Genomic DNA, 21,863 nt, shown 5'->3' with positions numbered 1-21,863 from the left:
AAATAAAGAAAATTTTGTTCTACGAGATGATGAGTTTATAAGGTAAATTTTGAAATAATCACTCAAATATGGTTCGTCCCGAAAGGGATATAATACAATGCTGATAAATAGTTCCAAAAATTTAACAATTTAGTCAATCAGGGTAAAAGAAAACTTTATAAGAATATGAGAAAACTATTACAAGACTTCTTTCCATCTTTTGTATGGAAAGGAATCACTGTGCGACGCGTTCGTGCATACCCGACTAGAGGCTTGTAACAAAAATATAATAAAATTTTACCAGAATATGATATGCATATCATATTATGATATAATTTTGTTAGGCTCCGTTATCCATAGAACATAATCAAACAGAAATATAACACAATGTGTTTTATTTTCCTTTAAGATATTTTTTTGTTCATTTTTAAAAACTTTATAACAAATTAAATAGATAGTTACCCGACTAGAGGCATGTAACAAAAATATAATAAAATTTTATCAGAATATGATATGCATATCATATTATGATATAATTTTATTACGCCCCGTTATCCACAGAACATAATAAAACAAAAATATAACATAATGTGTTTTATTTCCCTTTAAGATATTTTTTTGTTCATTTTTTACAACTTTATAACAAAATAAATTGATAGTTATGCATTTCAATACTATACAATATTATCGTATATCGAACAGTATTATAATTTTGATACTTTGTATCAAACATTATAACTTGATTTGATATGTTTTTGATAGAATCAAAACACATTTTGTTATGTTTATGTTACTATTCATACACTTTTTGTTATAATTTTAGTTATTTTAACAACATCCTGCATCAAGTTTGTAACAACCTATGTTCGAAAAAACCTTATAACATAATAACATGTGCTGATATAATTTTGTTATGTATCTTTAGTCGGGTATGCATTTCAATAATATACAATATTACCGTATATCGAATAGTATTATAATTTTGGTACTTTATATCAAACATTATAACTTGGTTCGATATGTTTTTGATAGAGTTAAAACACATTTTGTTATGTTTATGTTACTATTCATACACTTTTTGTTATAATTTTAGTTATTTTAACAACATCCTGCATCAAGTTTGTAACAACCTATGTTCGAAAAAAAACTTTTAACATAATAACATATGCTGATATAATTTTGTTATGTACCCTTAGTCGGGTAGAGAAAGTTTAAGAAAGTGTTCAGCATAGTTATTGAAACGGGAGGAAACTAATGTGTCATTTTGTATACCGGGTACCCCCGTTGGTTTGACCACTTTTAATCTGAACACTTTTTAATTTGTACCTCGCTAATTTGCACATCGTTCAGATTAAAAATGGTTCAAACGTCATTTAGATTATGGAACGGAGTAAAGTGGAATGGAACGCTGTGGAACGAAATGCAGAATCAAAACAAAACAGTGAGAGAGGTAACCAGAAACACGTTTCTAGGCTGACTAGATGTTCAAATTAAAAATGAACCCCGATGGTTTGCATGCAGTACCGTTCAAATTAACGGGGGTGTACGGTAGTAGATTTCATGTCATGTTTCAACAGCCTACTTGATGGCAAGACGAAGTTTGCCGGGACCTCTAGTGTTGAATAAAAATGTTACAAATAGCCCAATAAATGCAAACAATATTTCTTATTTGTTTTGTAATTTAATAATAGTAAATTTAGCGGTTTTATCTAATTTTACGTTCATGTTGGGAATCCTAGACGTTATAACTGATATCCCGGGAAACAGGAAATCCCTAAATATCCTAAATCCCAGGATTTTTAATGCTGGGTGTCTCGAGCTACTTTTTTTCTGGAAATGTATTGATAATGATGCTACTAATTTCATCATCAGGGCTTCAATTTTTTTATTTTTTAATAATAGTTCTCATTTTCTTTAAATCAGTCTCCAGTCAAAAACAGTCTCTTGATTGTAAATGTTAACGAAATCCTGAATAACTGATTGGACTAATGAGTCTTAAATTAAAATTGTGCATATTTTCAAACTGTAATAATTTGTTTTTCTCTTTCAAAGCCGGAATTGACTCATGACGTTTTTTTTTTTTCAAATTTTTAGATATCCAAAATCCAAAAGATATTTACATATTCCAGTCGGCTCGTAAATAATTGAAAGTGCAGTTTATAGGATTGAGAATCGTTCCATAGAATATTTAAAATGCAGCAGGGACATGATCTGAACAAAAGCCAACGTGAGTAACCAGTTTGCTACAAAGGTGACTAAAGTTGGTTAAGACCTTATCTATTATAGAAAGGTTTCTAGAAGAAGAAAACAAGTAGGGTTATCAGGGTGTTGAATTGAGATATACTTATCCTGAAGAGCACTCATCGAATAAAATCTTGGTGTTTGAATTAGTTTGAGAATTGTGCCACGAGAGATGTTTGGGTTTATAGATTTCAATTACAAAATTGTGAGTAAATTTTCGCAAGTTAGTTTGAATTAAATAAACTGTAACTCAGTGTAATGAATGGGCAAATAGGCAGTAATGTGAGTATATTAACAAGGTTTGGATTCAACAGAAACATCCGATGCTTCAAAAATTTTAAATAAGGAACATGTTGACGTTTTATACGCCTATGAATGATGATACCTATTCCACCACATGCGCCATCCAGGCGAGTATTACGATATTCATTTGTTCTAACATTAATTAACCGAATAACAACACTTCGCATCTGTCACACTGGAAAAATCACCTTGTCACACCTGTAGCTCATTGCATATATCATTGACCTTTATTGAACGACCGTTAAATGAGTGAGGACGCGTGGTTGCTGAAGGGACAAATGCCACCCAAAACCTTGAAAGAGCACTCACCAGCTTGGGCAGCAAAGTGCAGCGGTGTGTTGCCTTCGTTGTCCGGTTTGTTTACGTCGATGCCCGGTAGCTGGAGGAACAGTTCCAAAAAGTTCGTCAGATTTGTCGAACAGATGTACGAAATGGCCGTCTGAAACGAGAAATAGAATTTTATTGGTGCAAAAAATTAGGGAACGAAAAGTTGGCGTGGAATGAATATGCTTAAGCTTAAAGTCGTTTTATGGACGGAAGATGATACGCCGAGAATGACTGCTAAAAAATATGAGCATAAAGCGATGTCCTATATGTCGTGTAGCATGGTGTCGTATCGATAAGTGTCACGACGATGAATAAATAATCAGTCTGCAATACGGCATAACGATGGAGTGAGCAGCTTGCACTTACAAAGATGGACCGTTTATATATCACGTGAGTATTTTCAGAGACGATCAATGTTGATTCTCTATAAAAAAAAATATGAATTTTTATGTACTCTTGGAAGGGTACAGAGGATATGCTAGCTGAAATCGACAAAGTTACAGTGTTTTTGACAAACCCTACAACCTTACATGAACATGACTTGAAATGATAAATGGAAATGGAAATTTCCTTACCATTCCTGACCACAAAGTAGCATATATATATATATAGAAATATGAAATTGCTGAATGATCTATGGGTTTCGTGAAGAATTCAATAAGCGATTGGTGCATTGAATGCTATATGCATTCGTCGGAATCTTTCTAAGAACTCACCGGAAAAAAATCTAAGGAAGGATTTTGGAATTTACCAAGAAATCTTCCTCCACTACAAAGATTTAAGTAAAGACATAAGCTAGAATTGATTTGCGGTCCATACGCTTCTTCACAAAGTCTTCTTCTTTATGTCCACACACAAATTGAAACACCAGTTGATTATCTGGTCCCCTGCTCGTACAACAAACGTATCAGGGCGCAATCTTCAACCTCATCAAGTATGCCCTCATAGTGTTGTATACCGCACCGATTACAAAGGACCGGTTTTGTCCAGTTTCGCACTGACGAAGCGAAGCGCAAGGTTTCGTTTTTGCCAAGCTGACAATTATCCTGGATAACTGGAGCACAATGGAACAAATGAGCTATATGCCCTCGAAATGATGGAAAAATTGCCACCCGGTGAATGCAGCTAGGAGTTTCACCATTTGCATTCCACCTTTCGCCAGGTGGACAAAGGCCAGAATTTACTAGGGTAGGTGTACTGGTATTCGTCATAGTACCAGTATTTGCCACCTCAGAATATATGCCGTTTATACACTCTCAATAAGAAATCAGCAAAGGTGATGAATGCAGGATCCGAAATTAAAAACATGACAAATACTGGTGCAAATGGTCCAGTATTTGTCATAGATTGAAAGCATTCGTTAACGTTTTGACAGTAACCAAAGGGCTTATGTTTTCTTTTATTCAAATATATTTTTCCTTAGGGTGGCAAATACTTGGACACCTCCTCTATCATACGTTCGGTCAGTCTGTATTGCAGGTAGATAATTGTTGTTCTACTTGTTGCCAGGTCAGATAAATTGTCGTCGAACTGCAACATTCCAATGATCGGAATTGCTACCAGCTGTAGAAGGGATTGGAGCAACTCCGTATAATCAACCTTGCGTCTCCATCGCAAAAAGACATAAACGTTTTGTTTTTCCAACAGACTTTCCATCCTATTACAGTATAAGAGTAGAGTAGTATCCGTCTTCTATCACATTGATTCCCACTTGAAATCTTGTAAGAACCATACGCCATCACCATCAGTAGAAATGCTCATTTAGATTGTTCCCCTCCAACAAACCGAAAGCCTAGATGGAAATATGGGAAATATTAATTTTTCTTCTCTCACGGGTCCTCCAACCAAGCAGATGCGAAAGGAATTTCATTCGATATACGGAATGCTCCCAAAGATATATTCATTAGTCGGTTGCAAGACGTGGCAAACACGCAGTAATGTGAGATGATTTTCCGGCTGTTGTAGACATAGGAAGGCCTTCCGTATGCTTTTCCAGTAATAAGGAACCTACTTATACTCTACTGGCATTCTCAGAAAATTGCCAACTTCGGCACACAGAAGGATACTGCGAGAAAATAGATTTATTTACTTGCCCAATTCCGATTTCTATGGCTAGTCAACATGTATTGGGGTCATGGGTGGAGTTAGGATTTTTATCAAGGAAAGGGGGACAAGCGGTTTCAAAACTCTATTTACTAATTTCATGTAGGGCATGAGCGTCCTGAAAATAGAATCTTTAGAGACCTCTTACCTAAAATCGAGACCAAAACAGGACCAAAAATCGAGACCAAAACGAGACCAAACAGGACCAAATAGGAATCAACAAAACTAAAACCAATAAATAAGAAATCAGACCGCCACCACAGATCTAAGACTTTTATTTTTTTTTTAATTTCTCGGGACATTACTTTGAGTATTGCTGTATGCACTATCTCGTATTTTTTTTTGGGAAATTCATCAGAAATCAATCCATGCATTTGCCTAGTAGAGATTCAGATATTGTCCGGAGGCATTCATTGCTTTTAGGCATTTATTTAGCGGGTTTTTTTCTAATGGAATTCTGCCAAGAACTTTGTATTGGATACACCTCAAGAATTCAACCTGGATATTCCAAAGGATTTGAAATCATAAGGAATTCAATAAATCTTTCGATTTTTTTTCAATTCTTAATCCTTAATCCTTTAGGATTTAATCTATTTTTTCACTATTGTTTATTATCGCAACTTACAGCCTTTGGCTGGTTAATCTTCGCCATATTCCTATATTGATTTCCCAAGGACAAGATTTCAGCTCAGAATATCTTCAAAAAGTCCACCAAAAACTTCTCCAGAGATGCCTTTAGGAATTCCATAGAATTTCCTATATACCGTTTTGATTCATATTACGGACAGCTTCAAATTCCGGACACTCTCGTTTGTATGGGAAACATTTCACATGAAATGTTTCAATTTTCGCCGTCCAAAAGTTCTCATTTTCGAGGCTCGTTTTATTAGGTTCTTTCCATAAATATCATTGCAAATTTATAATGCCCAACTACCTTAGACGTTTCTTAAGTGGTTGAACGATTTCAATTGATGATTTGACTGTTCCATTAATGATTATCATGAGCTGTCCGTAATTCGAATCAAAGCGTCCGGAATATGAGGCAAAAATGAGGGAGCGTCCGGAATAAGAATCATGAAAAGGCCACACGTTTTGATTTATTTAAAATTATTCAAGCTGCGGACGCGTATTCTTTACCTACCATCCGAAAGTTAAAGGCTTCCGACGCTCGATAACGCTAAAAAATAATACAGAATGATTTATTTTGTATGGTCCAAACTGGGTTATACTTCACTGAGGCCTTAAGTGTCCGTAATATGAATCAAAACGGTAATTGTCTTTCAGGATTCCTACAAGAATTCAACGAGGATTTTTTCGACGGTCACCTTTAAGAACTACTGCAGAAATTCCTCCTAAGATTTTTTCAAGAATTGCTCCAGTATTTTTCTAATGAAATCTTCAAAGATTTTTTCTTGGCATTCTTCCATGAATCCTTACAAGAATGTCTCCAACGGAATGTAAAGAATTTTTGTTTTTTTGGAATGGTAAAAGATTGTTTATGTGTTTATGAAGAAATATCTAGGAATACCTCAGATGAAACATGTGTAAGTTCTAAAGTCATCCTTGATGAAAAAGGATCTCTGTACAAAAAACCCTTGAGGAAGAAGAAATATTAGTAAAGCACACAAAAACTTAGAAAATTTACTAGATAAATTGCTAAGAATCAAGCGTATCTCTAGATAATATCCCGCAGGCTTATGTAAAGGAATTCCTTGAAGAACATCGGACGGAATCTCTAAAGGAATTTGTGTGGGAATGATTGGAGGAATTGCTGATGATTCCATAATTTGTTAGAGAAATTCTTTGAGCAATGTTTGAAGGAACTGCAGGAGCAATTCTTGGATGAAATGCTGAAGAAATTCATAGAAAAAATAATCTGGTAGCGTTTCATGATGAATTTCAAATAAAATTTATAAAGGAATTCCTGGAAGAGTTCTCAACAGATTTTCAGAAATATCTTCTCAATGCATTTTTGGAAGAAGCCGTGTATGGATTCTAGGTTGGATCCCAACACAAAATGATGCATATACGCTGGAATAAACCGTTGTGGATTCTGAAGGAATCTCTGAAAGATCTACTAGATTGACAACTGGAGACTTCGGTTGTTGGACTAGTGATAAATATCAGAAGGAAATTTCTGGATAGTCTTTGGAAAAAAAGCAAAATCTTCGCTGACTAAATTACTAAAGGCATGAGCATTATACTCCAGGAGCAAATTCTTGTAGGAGTCTTGGAGAGCAATCCTTGAAGAAGCTGTTGAACATAGGCTATTTCTGCAGGCTTTTCTGGAAAGAGTAAAATTTTACACTCTAAATAAATGCTAAAGAGACAATCCTGGTTGAAATAGAGACATTAGAGACCTTCCATTTAAACTAGAGACTTTTAAAAGACTAGCTGTAAAATAGCGACAAAGCCTCCGAAAAGTGACCTACTACCAACTCTGTATTTTACTAAAACAGTTACATTTTTACTTAAAATTAAATGCACCCTAAAATAAATCATAATAAAAAAAACTCAGAAAATTACTAAAGATTCTTAAAATTCTTAAAATTTCGCCAAAACTCTTTTTCAACAATTTTTGAATATTAAATCAGACAGGTCGAAACACAACTTTATTGATAACTTCGTAGTACTTCAATGAAATTTCTTGTGTTTGCATCTGCGAACAGCTGACCTGATATGGTTTGAACCCCATACAGTGTTGCCAGATTTTCTTCATCGTGTGCTTTAAAAGACCCGAACTTTTGCCCCGAATTATTTAGTCTTGTGTTTTGAAAGCAAACTTCGATATTCAGTAGTTATTCTAAAAGTCGATTTGAGCACAATGAGCATGGGGCTAACATGAACCTAACAGAGGGTTTCACCGTCATTTAATTTTTTTCATCGCTCACTTGCGATTTTATCCATCATGTTCTTTCATTACTTTCCGTACTCCCTTCCACTTTGAGTGGCTTTGCGTTTACCAAAAAAAGCCTATGAAATACTCATTATAATGAAGTCATTCGGGATAAAACATTGAAAAAAAAAATACAGTCATATTAAAGATATTTTCCAAGCACAAACGGTTGATTCTAGTATAAAACAGTCCTATCTATTTCAACGACATGCTAACTGAGTTGATGTTTTCATCCCAGATGGCCCAAAATATTTAGACCAAATTAAATTGGTTACTCTATTCTGTCAATTTGATTGCTTAAAAGACAAAATGCATGAGTTCAACTTATGATACATACAATTTGTCAAATATTTCCTCTTGAATTCTTTCAGGAATTATACTAAGAAATTCATACATGGATTTCATCAAAAATTCTTACTGAGATATCTTCGAGAAACTCTGTTTTAAGATTTTTACTACACAATTTTTGTCATCGCATATCACTCTGGTTCAGATCCCGAGAAACGTGAGTTTTTTTTTAGTTATCGATACCTAAACATAATTTAGAGGGGTATTGTCTTCTGAAGATTTGAAGGGTATCTTATAAGCTTTTTTTGATATAACAATATTAGCGATCTATCCGCCTAGCAATGCAGTGCGAAAATATTGCTCAAATCGAGTAGCTGTCGTCAGCACAGTTGTAGATACTGATAATTATTGTTTTTCTTGTCTGGCACCAACTTTGTACCAACATTTGCTCAAGAGTTACAGAGCATTTTGTTTAAAATACCCCTAAACCAGATTTTAGAGAATAACTTTTTCTAAAATGATTTTATCAAAACAGTGTATTGTAGAAAATTGTCAACAATCGAAAAATCAATGTTTTTCTCGAAGACACTTACTTTCTATCTCCTCTACTTGTACCTGTGTATAGATGTGGGCGAAATAAAGAATGACAGCCGATTAAATGGTGTATTTTTATAAATTATTTCATTATTTTTTTTAAATTGCTCCAAATAGGGCCATAACCAGTAGTTTTTAACTAGCATTGAAAAACGGCGGAACAAAATGAAACAATGCATAATCTTTAGATTGAATTTGTTTGGTTTGCAACTTTCCGTGATATTGTGAGACAAAAAGTGACTGTTTTTCAAATTAAAACGTTAATAACTTTGAAAGTAGAGGAGATAGAAAGATGGTGGCATTGTGAAAAACAATGGTGTTTCGATTGTTGCCAAATTTCTAGACTACACTTCTTTGCTATAATCATTTTAAAGAAAGTTATTTGTTTTAGGGATATTTTACATAAAATACTCTGTAATTCTTGAACAAATGTTTGTACAAAGTTGATGTCTAAGGAGAAAAAAAATCAATCACCATTATCTATAACTTTGCTGAGGACAACTACCTCGATTTGAGCAAGAATAGAAAAAAAAATTCGTACAGATGAACGGATCACTAATATTGTTACCGTAAAACGGGGTAACTTTTATAGTTTTTTCGAAGAAAACTTGAATATTTATGCATGCTGTTTCAAAGAATTATAATTTATATTTTTAAAACAAGTACTGGCATCCTACCTATCGATTGCTGTTGATAGATTGCCAAAAGATTTAATTTGAATGGGTATATAATTTTTCATATAATCGAAAGTCGGTTTTCTGTTTTGGGGTAACTTTGATAATGGAGTATGCATCGAACAAAATTGAATGAATTACGAACATTTGTAGGGCATTGCATACCTATAGGCGTTTAACGTTATATGGAAATTTCTGACTTAGATTACAAAAATGGTCCCAGTTTGTGAAAATGCTTTTCGCTAAGAGATTTGAGACCGTATTCAAGTTCTATGATAACCAAATATAAGTGGCCAAGTACATCAAATAGTGATCGTACAACAGATTGTTTGTAAGCGTTTCAAAAATGCTAAAATTGTGTCAATTTTTAATATTCGTGTAAAAAGCCTTAAATGGTCTCGATTCAAATGAAAACAGCTCTTATATGGAGTGTCATACTAATATTCTTCAGTTTTGCTTTCGTTTTGCTTAACCGATTTACAGAAATTATGATATTTAGTTTAGTATGTGGTGGGTTACGCACTATCAAAGTTACCCGCATTATCAAAGTTACCCCGTTTTACGGTACATCAAAATAAAGCTTCTAGAAAACTTCCAACTCTTTAGAAGACATAACTTTTACACACGAAAACTAAAAAACGCACATTTTTCGGGCTCTGAGCCAGTGTGCATACCTTGGATTATTTTAAATTAACACCAAAAACTCTAAGAATTTCTTCCAGATCTCCTATATTCCCAGAAAATGTTTTCTCATGTAAGTCTTTAGAAACACGTCAACAATTATAATAACAATTCTACAAGAGCTCTCTTCATAGGCGTAAATAGCCATCAGACTTCAGGGGGGCCAAGGCCCCTTAGTGTTGTAGGTGTTGGATTATTAAGGATTTACAAAACTATCCAATGCTTGTTGCTATAATATTTGTGAATCAATTATAATAGCACATTATCATACAAAGGTAGACCATAACCTCAAAAGTGTCACAAACCGATTCATAGTTATTTGTAGTGTGCATTATTAAAACATAATAATTTAGGTATATTTGCAAGACAGTAAACAATCAGATGATGTAGCATAGAAGTCAATGATTTAAAATAAAACTAAAATTTGAACTCATTTTACACATTAACTATGTTTGAACTAGAATTTTAACCCTTTCTCCCCACGACTTTAATCGACAATTTCTCTACGAAAAAAGTGTTTTTATGGAGAGTACTCAAACAAACAATGTTCAAAACTAATCAGTTTAAAATAAAAATAAAGTGATTTTCAATAGTAAATTCATTGTTTGATAATAGTTTTTCTAGTGGATTAATCTCAATTTATCCCAATTTCTTAACGGAAAAAATTGAATATTAATTTTCTGTTATAGTTCAAGTCTATGTGGCCATCATCAAATTGAAGGATTGAAATGTGCTTTTTTTTCAATAAAGCTCCTCAAATTCATACTGTTCAAAGTAAGCAAGACGGATGGTACCTTGTTCATGAATATAATAGTATTATTGATCAAATGATAACATTTGAATTACTACACAAAATCGAAAAAAGCTTATTTTGAAGTTAACATAACGACTGAGCAAAACATATTAAATCATTAGTTCATGAGATAAACCCATCAGTTTTCAATTAGGAAACTAGAATAGATGTAGAAGGACGCTCACTTCACGCAAGTTTAACCGAACTCGGTAAAATTAAAAAAAAAAGAATCGAGCTTGAAATCAACAACAATTTTAAACTATTTATTGATTTAACATGTATATTTTTTCATAAACTATTGAGACTTCCTTTGTATTTAGTCTTTGAAGATTTTCGCAAACTTGCATCACAAGCACAGAGAGAAATGTGAGAGTTTTCAACCTAAATTGTGGTGTTAAAAAATAATTATAAAAATGATTCCAAATTTCTACCAACCTATACATCATCGATAACTCGTTATCGATAGAAGCAAGTTTTATCTCTTTTTTTCTCAAATAACGTCATGTTTTTGAATAACATGCAGTTTACAAAAATGCAGAACTATCGGTAATGATAAGACAGTTCGTTTGAATCAAATATTTGAACAGAATTGATACAATTTATATAAAATTAAAAAATTAGAAAAATTAAATTAAAAGGAATCGCCTATCTCGATGCGTGGGAAATTTCTTCCCAGAAATGGTCCAGAAAATCACATTTTTCTGATCGCAGTACGCAGTTGAGAAGAAATGTCATTTCAAATGGGGCTCTCTGTAGGAAATTTCTTGACTTATTTAGTCAAGAAATTTCCTTACTTTTTTTGAGCGGAACAGCATACATACCTTTAAGCAACAAAACTATAGATATAAGAATCGATAAGATGTTAAGGATTTCAATATTAAGCGCCAAACTTCTTCAGCTGATTCAACTGGTTTTACACTTCGCGATCAATAAGAAGAAAAGGTAACATTGTACATTGAAAATTATTTTATCATGGGAGCTAACATTCATGTTTGAGGAAGAGAACGCTTTGAATTCATTGCAACAAACAGCAATCCTCAGGAAAGTATCCAAGGTATCATTGAAGCCAACTGATACTTCGCTAGTTGCAAATCAATGCTAATTAGCTTTTAGTCGAACCGTAGATCAAAGTGTGCTGTTTTCCACAAGAAAAGTTAAGAAATTCCTTGACCAAACAAATTTTCTACAGCGAGCTCCATTTGAAATTACATTTCTTCTCAACTGCGAACTGCGATTAAAACAAATGATTTTCTTGACCATTTTAGACAAGTAATTCCCCACGTATCATGATAAGCAGTTACTTTTCTATTCAACAGCCAATTAGCGAAAAAGTTTGTCTAAATGACAATAATTGATCCCAAAATCTCGAAGCTTGTTATAAAGTTGGTAATCCTACTTAATAGCTTAACCATTTGGTTTTCTAATAAACATTATGACTACAAATGAATCAAGCGAATTCAGCCAATTGTAAAACGTATTTCTATGAATTTCATCATCGAAAATATAGATGACAAAAAAGGTTTGGCTGTAGACATGAGAAGTTTCAAAGCTAATTATTACTATTGCATTCTAAACAATAATCTTCCCTAAATTTTGAAAATATATATACAACATGCAGTATTACTATCTCATTATCTACTTCTCAACTTTTTTAGGGGGGTCCAAGTCTACGTTTCGGGGGGGCCAGGCCCCCCCTGGCCCCTCCCTATTTACGCCAATGGGCTCTCTTTGGAATTGCATTCAGTATAATTTAACAGATTTTGACCAAAGCTTCATCAAGAAATTTCTGCATTTTTTTTCCAAGAATGTTTTGAAAATCTATCAAGGAATGCCCTCTAGAATTTTTCACCATGGAATTGCAGAGAAAATGTCAGTAGAACATATTTTTGGAGGCATCGTTGAAGGGATACATAGAGTTATTAATGAGTCCCAAAAAAAGTTATTAGAAGCAATTTCTCAAGGAATATCTGTACTGGGAAATAACAATTGACAATAAAGAAAAAAACTGGATTTCAAGCAACTTACGAGCAAGCATGAGAAAATTCACTCACTCATCCGAACGCCACCGATAAAAAATAACAAAAAACCTGCTGTTATCGAATAGTGATAGCTGAACCGTACTGGGTGGAGTGTAGCATGAAAGCGTCTAAATCAATTGTGTAAAAGCGAGAATCGGATGGAACACGAAGAGAAGTGAGAAGTTAGTACCAATACATTTGTATCTGCGAGGCACGAGTGAACGCATTTAGCATCCTTTCGCCGAACGCATTAAACTGACTGAGCGGATTCCCACTCACTGAATCAATCCGTGGTGTGGATTGCCAGTTAGTGAACGCTCATCAGCATTCACACCCGAATGTCACTCGAACGTAATCAGAATGTAAACAATCATTTGGTATTGCATTCAGCTTTTAGAATCGGTAGCGACTCAATCAGCTGCCGTTTTTTGTTTCACTTAGTGCTCGCGAAGAAGCAGAATGGGCACTGGAAACTAAAACGTTCGGTTTTCACAAACGGTTTTCTCGCTCTCGACTGCGCGTGGAAGCGAGTGAGAGAAACGCAAAAACTGAGTGAGTGTTTTCCATGCTTTTTTTAACGAGGAAGGAAAAACATCATGAAGCTATTGCAAAAAATATAATTATTTGAGCGAAATATCGGGTCTGTGTGACACTGCTGATTGACTTCAAGGGAGCATGCATGAAATTATTTCTTTAAAATATGCAGAAGCATTCCCAAACGTGCTAATATTTAGAAGAATGCTTACAACAGTTCATTGAGCCATTTTTGTGTATTTACAAAAAGTTCAGGCAGCATTACAAAAGATGTTTTTGGTACGTAAAAACTATTTGTTATCAAATTCTTTGGTGTATCCCAAGGTGGATTCAGCTCCGCTACAGAGAACAATGAACCAGCCTTGGTGTATCCTTCGGAGAATAGCAGAATGAATTCGTTATCAGATAATTCGGCAGACCCTTTGCGGCATAAGCTTTTTGAATTTTATAATAGATGTTTAGTTGATTCCACTCAAGATATATTGCGAACGATAGATAAAAACTTCACTGATTTTTTACACCCCCCTCCCCCCTCGTAGCATTTCGTCACGAAAGCTGATACCCCCCTAAGAAAATACGTAGCATATTATGCACCCCCCCCCTCCCCCCTTAATTTTTTAATTTGTTTTCCTCAGCGATTGGGCTAAAACGAAACTTTAAAATCCAGAAATTAAAAGTTTGATTTTAATAACTGACTGAATCGTCAGGATAATCTGTCCAATAATAGTTTGATGTAGGGGGCGGTCCATTAATTACGTAAGGGGTTATGGGGGGAGGGATTTTTGAGATTTCTTACGCGCCATACAAGTTATTTGTAATTTTCATACATAAAATCTTACCATGGGGGGGAGGGAGAGTCTAAAAACCGCCAAAATTGTCTTACGTAATTAATGGACCGCCCCTAGCGTTGCGCTCAAAAATAATTTGGAAAACAGTTTAAACTAACTTATTTTCTGTTTAAGGGCCATTTTCTTCACCTTCGCTTAAGCCGTAAACCACGTTTACCCATACGATTAACCTTCCAGTCGTCGCGTGGTTTGCAACTGTCAGAACCACCACGCTGCTGTTGTACACGAAAAGCGAGCCTTTTTCACTAGTGTTGTACAAAATACAACAGCGCGACGACTGAAGTGTTAAACCAGGTTTAAGACCTAAGCGGTGGTTGTACGAAAACGACACTTTCCGCACGCGAAGAAGACACTAGGCAAGTTTTACTTTTTAAAACACTTCACTTTATTTCACTTTTACTTTACACTTTTACACTTCACTAGTACTTCACTTTTCGAATTTGAAAATATAACTGACTTTCAGCCGCGCACATCACGCGTATTTATATCCCGCACCACATGTTCTAGAAACGCGTAGAACATTTCCGCTGTTTCCAGGCGCAAATGATGACGACGATGACGGCGATGATGATTGATGATGCATGTGTATGCTGGACTGGCGACGGTCACTCACTGCGATGCGCTTGGTCACTCACTGGAAGGCGCTCAGTGAGTGTAGAGCTTGACAGACGTGCGATGCTGCTGCTGTTGTTGTTATTGCTGCCAACCGTGTGTGAGGGGGACTTTATACCCTTTGCGCAGTCTATCCGTGTGTTATGTGGGGTGATGGTGATTTGTAGGGAAATGCCGTTCAAATTGCTTCTGCTTTCTAAACATACCGCCGGCCTTGAAGGCTCGCCTTCAACAATGTGAGTCTGGATCGAGCAGGAGGCATATCTTCGAAACTGATCGTGTATATTCTTCATTTTCGTCATGGAAGAGTACTTCTCGAAGAATATCGGTTCTGTTATGACAACACCACATACCTTACGCGCCTCTGGAATATCCTCATTTCGAAGCTCGGGCTGTTCAGGCCAAAGTGATCGGTTCACAAGCCATGCTGGGCCATTCCACCAGAGCGTTGATTCCATAAGTTCTTCTGCTGCAAGTCCGCGTGATACTATGTCGGCTGGGTTGTCTTTTCCACTGATGTATCTCCAGTGACATCCAATAGTGGAGTTCTGAATTCCCTTGACTCTATTCGCCTCAAACTGTTTCCAGCGGTTTGAAGGTGCGGTAATCCATTGAAGCGTTAGCATGGAGTCCGTCCACAAAAAACAGCTGTCGACGCTCAATTCCACAGAATCTGGAACCTTTGTCAAGAGTTCAGACAATAAAACTGCTGCGCATAATTCCAACCGTGGCAGTGTAACCTTCTTCAATGGTGCTACGCGTGATTTGGCACACAGCAGACGAACGTATGCATTTCCAGAAACGTCGACGGTTTTGACATAAATGCAGGCTCCATATGCGACCATGGAAGCGTCTGAGAACCCATGTATTTCTACGGCGATTGGCTGTAGACATCCAAACGTCCATCGGTCGATTCGAAGATTTTGAAGATGCCGCAGACTATCATAGAATTGCTGCCACTTCTGCACGATATGGTCTGGGAGTGGGTCATCCCAGGAGACATTTAAGAGCCAAAGTTGCTGCATCAAAGTTTTAGCTGATACGATGATCGGTGCTATCAATCCCACGGGATCATACAGAGATGCAATCGCAGAAAGAATGGTACGTTGAGAGTAAACCTGGAACTGTTTTAGATGGATACGGTATGTCAACTGATCATTCCTGGTGTCCCAGCTCAATCCCAGAGACTTGACGATTTCGTCGTCGTCAATCTCACACATTGTGCCTTTCTCCACCAAGCCTTCCGGTAAATCCTTCAGCAATTCTGGATCATTACTACTCCACTTCCTCAGCTCGAAACTGCCCTTATGCAGCACTGCGAGCAACTCATCTCTCGTTTTCAGTAAAGCCTGTTTGCTGTTTGATCCATGTAACAAGTCGTCCACGTAGAATCGTTTGCAATGAGAACGACAGGCATTCGGATAGGTGTCCTTCTCGTCTGCGGCTAGCTGATGCAGCGTACGAACAGCAAGAAATGGAGCAGCGCGTGTACCGTATGTCACTGTGTTCAGCTGATACACCTTCAGTGGTTGTGATGGTGTTTCTCTCCACAGTATTCGCTGTAAATTCGATGATTGCTGGTCTACTCGAATCTGCCGATACATCTTGGCAATGTCATCTGTGACAACATATCTCCAACATCTGAATCCCAACAAAAGCGAGAACTGATCTGCTTGGATGTTCGGCCCAGTCATCATAATATCGTTGAGTGAAAAACCTGATGATGTTTTGCTGGATGCGTCGAAAACAGTCCTTAGCTTAGTTGTAGTACTCGTTGGCTTAAGGACTGCATGATGAGGGAGGTAATTTACTAACAAACCCACCTCTTCCAAGCCGTCAGGAACAACACTCATGTGCCCAGAAGATTCGTACTCTCTCATGAAATCTGTATACATTTCTCGAAGTTGGTCGTTTCCATGTAGCCTGCGCTCTAAAGCATGGAATCTTCGTAGGGCTTGTTCCTTAGAATCACCAAGCATTGAAGGAGGCTGAGACAATGGGATCTTCACCTCGTACCTTCCGTCTGATAAGCGTCTGACGTGTTCGAGATAGTGTTTTTCCGCTGGATCCAATTTGGCCTCACCGTTTACTCCAACTTGCAGTTCCTCTACTTTCCAGAACTTTTCCAATTGTTGCAGCAGATCAGCATCAGTCATCGAAGTAACCACATTCGATTGCACGTGATCCCGCGAATACTGCTTGCCGCTTCCGGAAACTACCCAGCCTAGCTCAGAGTTCCACAGAATGAAGTCACCAACTTCAATCTTTTCCGGAAGTAAAAGCTTGAAGAAAAGCTTGGCTCCCAGTAGAACATCGATTCTTCCTGGTCTGCTGAATGTCGGATCTGCCAACTCTTCTCTTCTAGTGGAAAAACTATCGCATTGAATGTTGTCAGATGGTAACACATTCGTGATCTTATTCATCACCAGCAGTGGATCGTTAAACTGCTTTCCGTTCACACGAGACTCGATAGTAGCCGTCACCTGCCTTCCAACTTGAGCTTCTACTCCACTTACTCCGTGGACGGTGATCGATGTATTGCATTCCTTCAACCGAAGTTTCCGAGCAAAAGCTTGCGTTATGAAATTCGGTTGTGATCCGGAATCCAACAGCACGCGACACGGTAAATTGCTCCCAGCTCGATCGTAGATGCAGACCATAGCAGTAGCCAAAATATCACTCGATGATTGCATGGTGTGATTTGCCTGACTCGCCATACTCGCATTAACGATGCGCTGATCCTGAGGGACAGATTCTGACGACGATGACACGTGGCTAGATGGCCGATGTTCCTGCTGATGATGTTGCTGTCCATGTAGTAAGGTGTTGTGCCTTTCACTGCAGGACTTACAACCTCTGGATTCGCATTTACTTACTACATGCTTGGACGAGAAACAGTTGTAGCACAGCTTCCACTTTCTCACCTCGTCGAATCTAGCTTCTGGACTCATGGCTATGAACTTCTTGCAATTCCACAGTGGATGGTTTTGAACACTCTCACAGATTTTACAGCCACTAGAACTCGTAGAGGCATGAGATAGCTGTGGCTTGAAACGACTGGATTTGCGAAGCTCTTCTTTATCCGTTGCCAACGCCTCTAGTGTGTGACATCTACCGTTGATGAATTTGACGATGTCTTCGTATTTTGGTGACTCCTCTTGTTGGGTTTGGGTTTCCCAATCACGACGTGATGTTCCATCGAGTTTGCTGGAGATCAGGTACACCAAAATCGTGCTCCATTGATCAGTTGGCTCACCTAGTTGCTTCAGTGCATTGATGTTTCGCTGGCACTCAGTCAACAAGCGACGCAACTCCTTCGGCGAATCTTGTGACACTTGCTTCGTGGTGAACAATGCCTTCAGATGTTTCTGCTTGATTACCCGGCGATTCTCGAACCTCTCAATCAGCAAATCCCAGGCCACTCGGTAATTGGCATCGGTGATGTCCATCGCATCCAACATGCACGCTGCTTCCTCTTTGAGGCTCGACTTTAAGTATAACAACTTCTGAACGTCAGACAGCTGCGTGTTTCTGTCGATAAGCGCCTCAAAAGCATCACGAAACGCTGGCCAACCGAGATAATCACCGCTGAACGTTGGCAATTCCAATGTAGGCAGCCGTACAGCTACTGGTTGTTGCACCATGGGGAATTGCTGGTGGTGAATAGGTATCAAGGCCTGGCCTCTGTGCACGTTTGCAGCCGCTATTGCTGGACCCTGCATCCTCTCGATGATGGAACGCAATGCAGCTCTTGCGTTCATGCACCTTTCCTCAAAGGTGGCACGCTTTTCTTCTTCCTCTTCAACGTTTACTCCTTCCTCCGCGTCGATGGCAGTTTGTACGGTGTCGTACTCATCCCAGCACTGATTGACGACATCCAGTCGTGCCTGAACCAACTCTGCTGTGATTCCGGGCTTGGATTCGATGTCTCGGATGAACACTTCGATCCGTGTCAGGCGTCCGAGAATGACTCCACGCTGTCGTTTAAGCTCCGTCATGCCGAAAGCTGTTGCGATACGTCGTTCCAAACTGTTCCTAAATGCAAATGTACCGCCGGCCGGTGACGCCGTTGAAATCCTCAGCTGCTTGTGTCTGACTGGATTAACAACCGACGACTGACGCGCGCCGAAGCACTAAAATCGGGCACTGTAGCTGTCTTGCTACCAAGTAAACCGACGAACGACGAACTAGTCGACTGGTCGAGACCCACAGTTCCGCTGACTGCGACGGACACTGTCACGACGGTCCCGCGACTATCACACTTTCGCGCACACTAAAACGACTCGCGACGCGACTACTTACACTACGACCGAACGCGAAACTTGCCTTGCCTTCTGACTTGCTAGATCCGCGCGATCCGGCTCGAAGGACCAAATGTACGAAAACGACACTTTCCGCACGCGAAGAAGACACTAGGCAAGTTTTACTTTTTAAAACACTTCACTTTATTTCACTTTTACTTTACACTTTTACACTTCACTAGTACTTCACTTTTCGAATTTGAAAATATAACTGACTTTCAGCCGCGCACATCACGCGTATTTATATCCCGCACCACATGTTCTAGAAACGCGTAGAACATTTCCGCTGTTTCCAGGCGCAAATGATGACGACGATGACGGCGATGATGATTGATGATGCATGTGTATGCTGGACTGGCGACGGTCACTCACTGCGATGCGCTTGGTCACTCACTGGAAGGCGCTCAGTGAGTGTAGAGCTTGACAGACGTGCGATGCTGCTGCTGTTGTTGTTATTGCTGCCAACCGTGTGTGAGGGGGACTTTATACCCTTTGCGCAGTCTATCCGTGTGTTATGTGGGGTGATGGTGATTTGTAGGGAAATGCCGTTCAAATTGCTTCTGCTTTCTAAACAGTGGTGAAGAAACCGCTTATAAGTTACATAATTTTGGTTCGCAGTTTAAATTTAATTTGGTTAAATTTAGGTAGAATTTGATGTACACCCCAACCTCTTTTTACGACCGTTATCGGGGGGTCGTAAAAAAAATCGGTCGTAAAAAAAATCAGGGTTATAATTATGTTTTTGAAAAATGCAACGTCTAGATGCGGAATTACTGATTCGACATATTCGGCAAAGTTGAAGCATGGGTTGAGAACTTTCTAAAATAGCCGTTTAAGTTTTCATATTTTGGTAATAGATGGCAACACTGCTCGATTGTTATCAAAAGAGCCAATTTTATGGGGGTGTGATATGCAAATACCAAAATTTTTTAGAGATAATGATACCGAATGTTCACCAAAGTTGAAGGAAGTGTTGCGTGCCATACAGTCGGCCGAATCACAAATGTTCATGTGGCTGGCAACACTGTTTAAGAAGAATAAAGTAAAGACCAAAACCATCAAACTTGAGCGGAACCGAAAAGTATAATGCTTAGCAACATAGCAATACTCTTCAACTGTTATATAGCTTTTCATGAAGGGTTCAAATTTTTTTCGTAGCTGGCAACACTGCTTAAGTGAAATTGCGTCACCAGGCAGTACAAGTGTGCATGCAACTATTGTTTTGCGGATATCTCAGGATCCTGACCACTTAGAAAGATGGCGTCTTCGGCAAAGTTGTTCAGTAGCTAAAGGACTATCATTATAAAAGCTATTAGATTCAAAGTTTTGCCATCAGGCGGCGCTAGTGAGCATAGATTATTTGTTTGCCAGATAGCTCAGGATCCTGACCACTTAGAGAGATAGTGTCTTCGGAAAAGTTGTTCAGTAGCTCAAGCGCTATCGTTATAAAAGTTATGAGATTCGAAATTTTGCCACCAGGCGGCGCTAGGAGCATAGTATTTTTGTTTTGCGGATAGCTCAGGATCCTGGCCATTTAGAAAGATGGCGTCTTCGGCAAAGTTGTTCAGTATCTCAAGGACCATCATTATTCTAGCCAAGAGATTCAAAATTTTGCCACCAGGCGGCGCTAGTGAACATAGAATTTTTGTTTTGCGGATAACTTAGGATCCTGGCCACTTAGAAAGATGGCGTCTTCGGCAAAGTTGTTCAGTAGCTCAAGGACTATCATTATTCTAGCCAAGAGATTCGAGATTTGGCCACCAGGCGGCGCTAGTGAGCATAGATTATTTGTTTGTCAGATATCTCAGGATCCTGGCCACTTAGAAAGATGGCGTCTTCAGCAAAGTTGTTCAGTAGCTCAAGCGCTATCATTATAAAAGTTATGAGATTCGAAATTTTGCCACCAGGCGGCGCTAGTGAGCATAGTATTTTTGTTTTGCGGATAGCTCAGGATCCTGGCCATTTAGAAAGATGGCGTCTTGGGCAAAGTTGTTCAGTATCTCAAGGACCATCATTATTCTAGCCAAGAGATTCAAAATTTTGCCACCAGGCGGCGCTAGTGAACATAGAATTTTTGTTTTGCGGATAACTTAGGATCCTGGCCACTTAGAAAGATGGCGCCTTCGGCAAAGTTGTTCAGTAGCTCAAGGACTATCATTATAAAAGCTATGAGATTCAAAATTTTGCCACCAGGTGGCGCTAGTGAGCATGAAACTTTTGTTTTGCGGATAACTTAGGATCCTGGCTACTTAGAAAGATGGCGTCTTCGGCAAAGTTGTTCAGTAGCTCAAGCGCTATCATTATACAGTAAGGACCCGATTTTGTCAGCCCCTCGATGAATTTTAGGCTGACAAAATGGGGAACCTGACAAAATCGGGTCATTTCATTTTGTTCCTGTTTTTCAAATTTTGACGTGTTACATGGCTACATGGACTTTTAACAGGGCAATGGACATGGGTTTAGCCAGTTTTTTCTTGTCAGGGGCTCCCTTCTCCCTTATATTGGTCATATCGATTTTTTTCACTTTTAATAAAAGGCATTGCTATTGCCTCCTCTGGCTACGCCCATGCGTGCATGACATCAAACATCATCATAAACTTTAAAGTGAACGTGGTAAAACATGACGATTACAACTTTTTGACAAATTTAAAATAGGCTGACAAAATCGGGT

At 38.1% G+C, this 21,863-nt stretch overlaps 1 protein-coding gene across 3 annotated transcripts in view; it reads right to left on the bottom strand.

Moving 5' to 3' along the window:
- LOC5574708 overlaps positions 1 to 21,863 on the bottom strand; it is a 212,707-nt gene that overhangs the window by 20,049 nt on the left and 170,795 nt on the right. For all 3 annotated transcript variants that reach the window (XM_021841543.1, XM_021841542.1, XM_001661558.2), the window contains exon 5: positions 2,833 to 2,962. In XM_021841543.1, the coding sequence (XP_021697235.1) occupies positions 2,833 to 2,962 (130 nt within the window). The remainder of the gene's footprint in view (positions 1 to 2,832; positions 2,963 to 21,863) is intronic.

This window comes from Aedes aegypti, chromosome 2, assembly GCF_002204515.2.
Source record: "Aedes aegypti strain LVP_AGWG chromosome 2, AaegL5.0 Primary Assembly, whole genome shotgun sequence".
NCBI lineage: Eukaryota > Metazoa > Arthropoda > Insecta > Diptera > Culicidae > Aedes > Aedes aegypti.
This window is presented reverse-complemented; position numbering and strand designations above follow the sequence as displayed.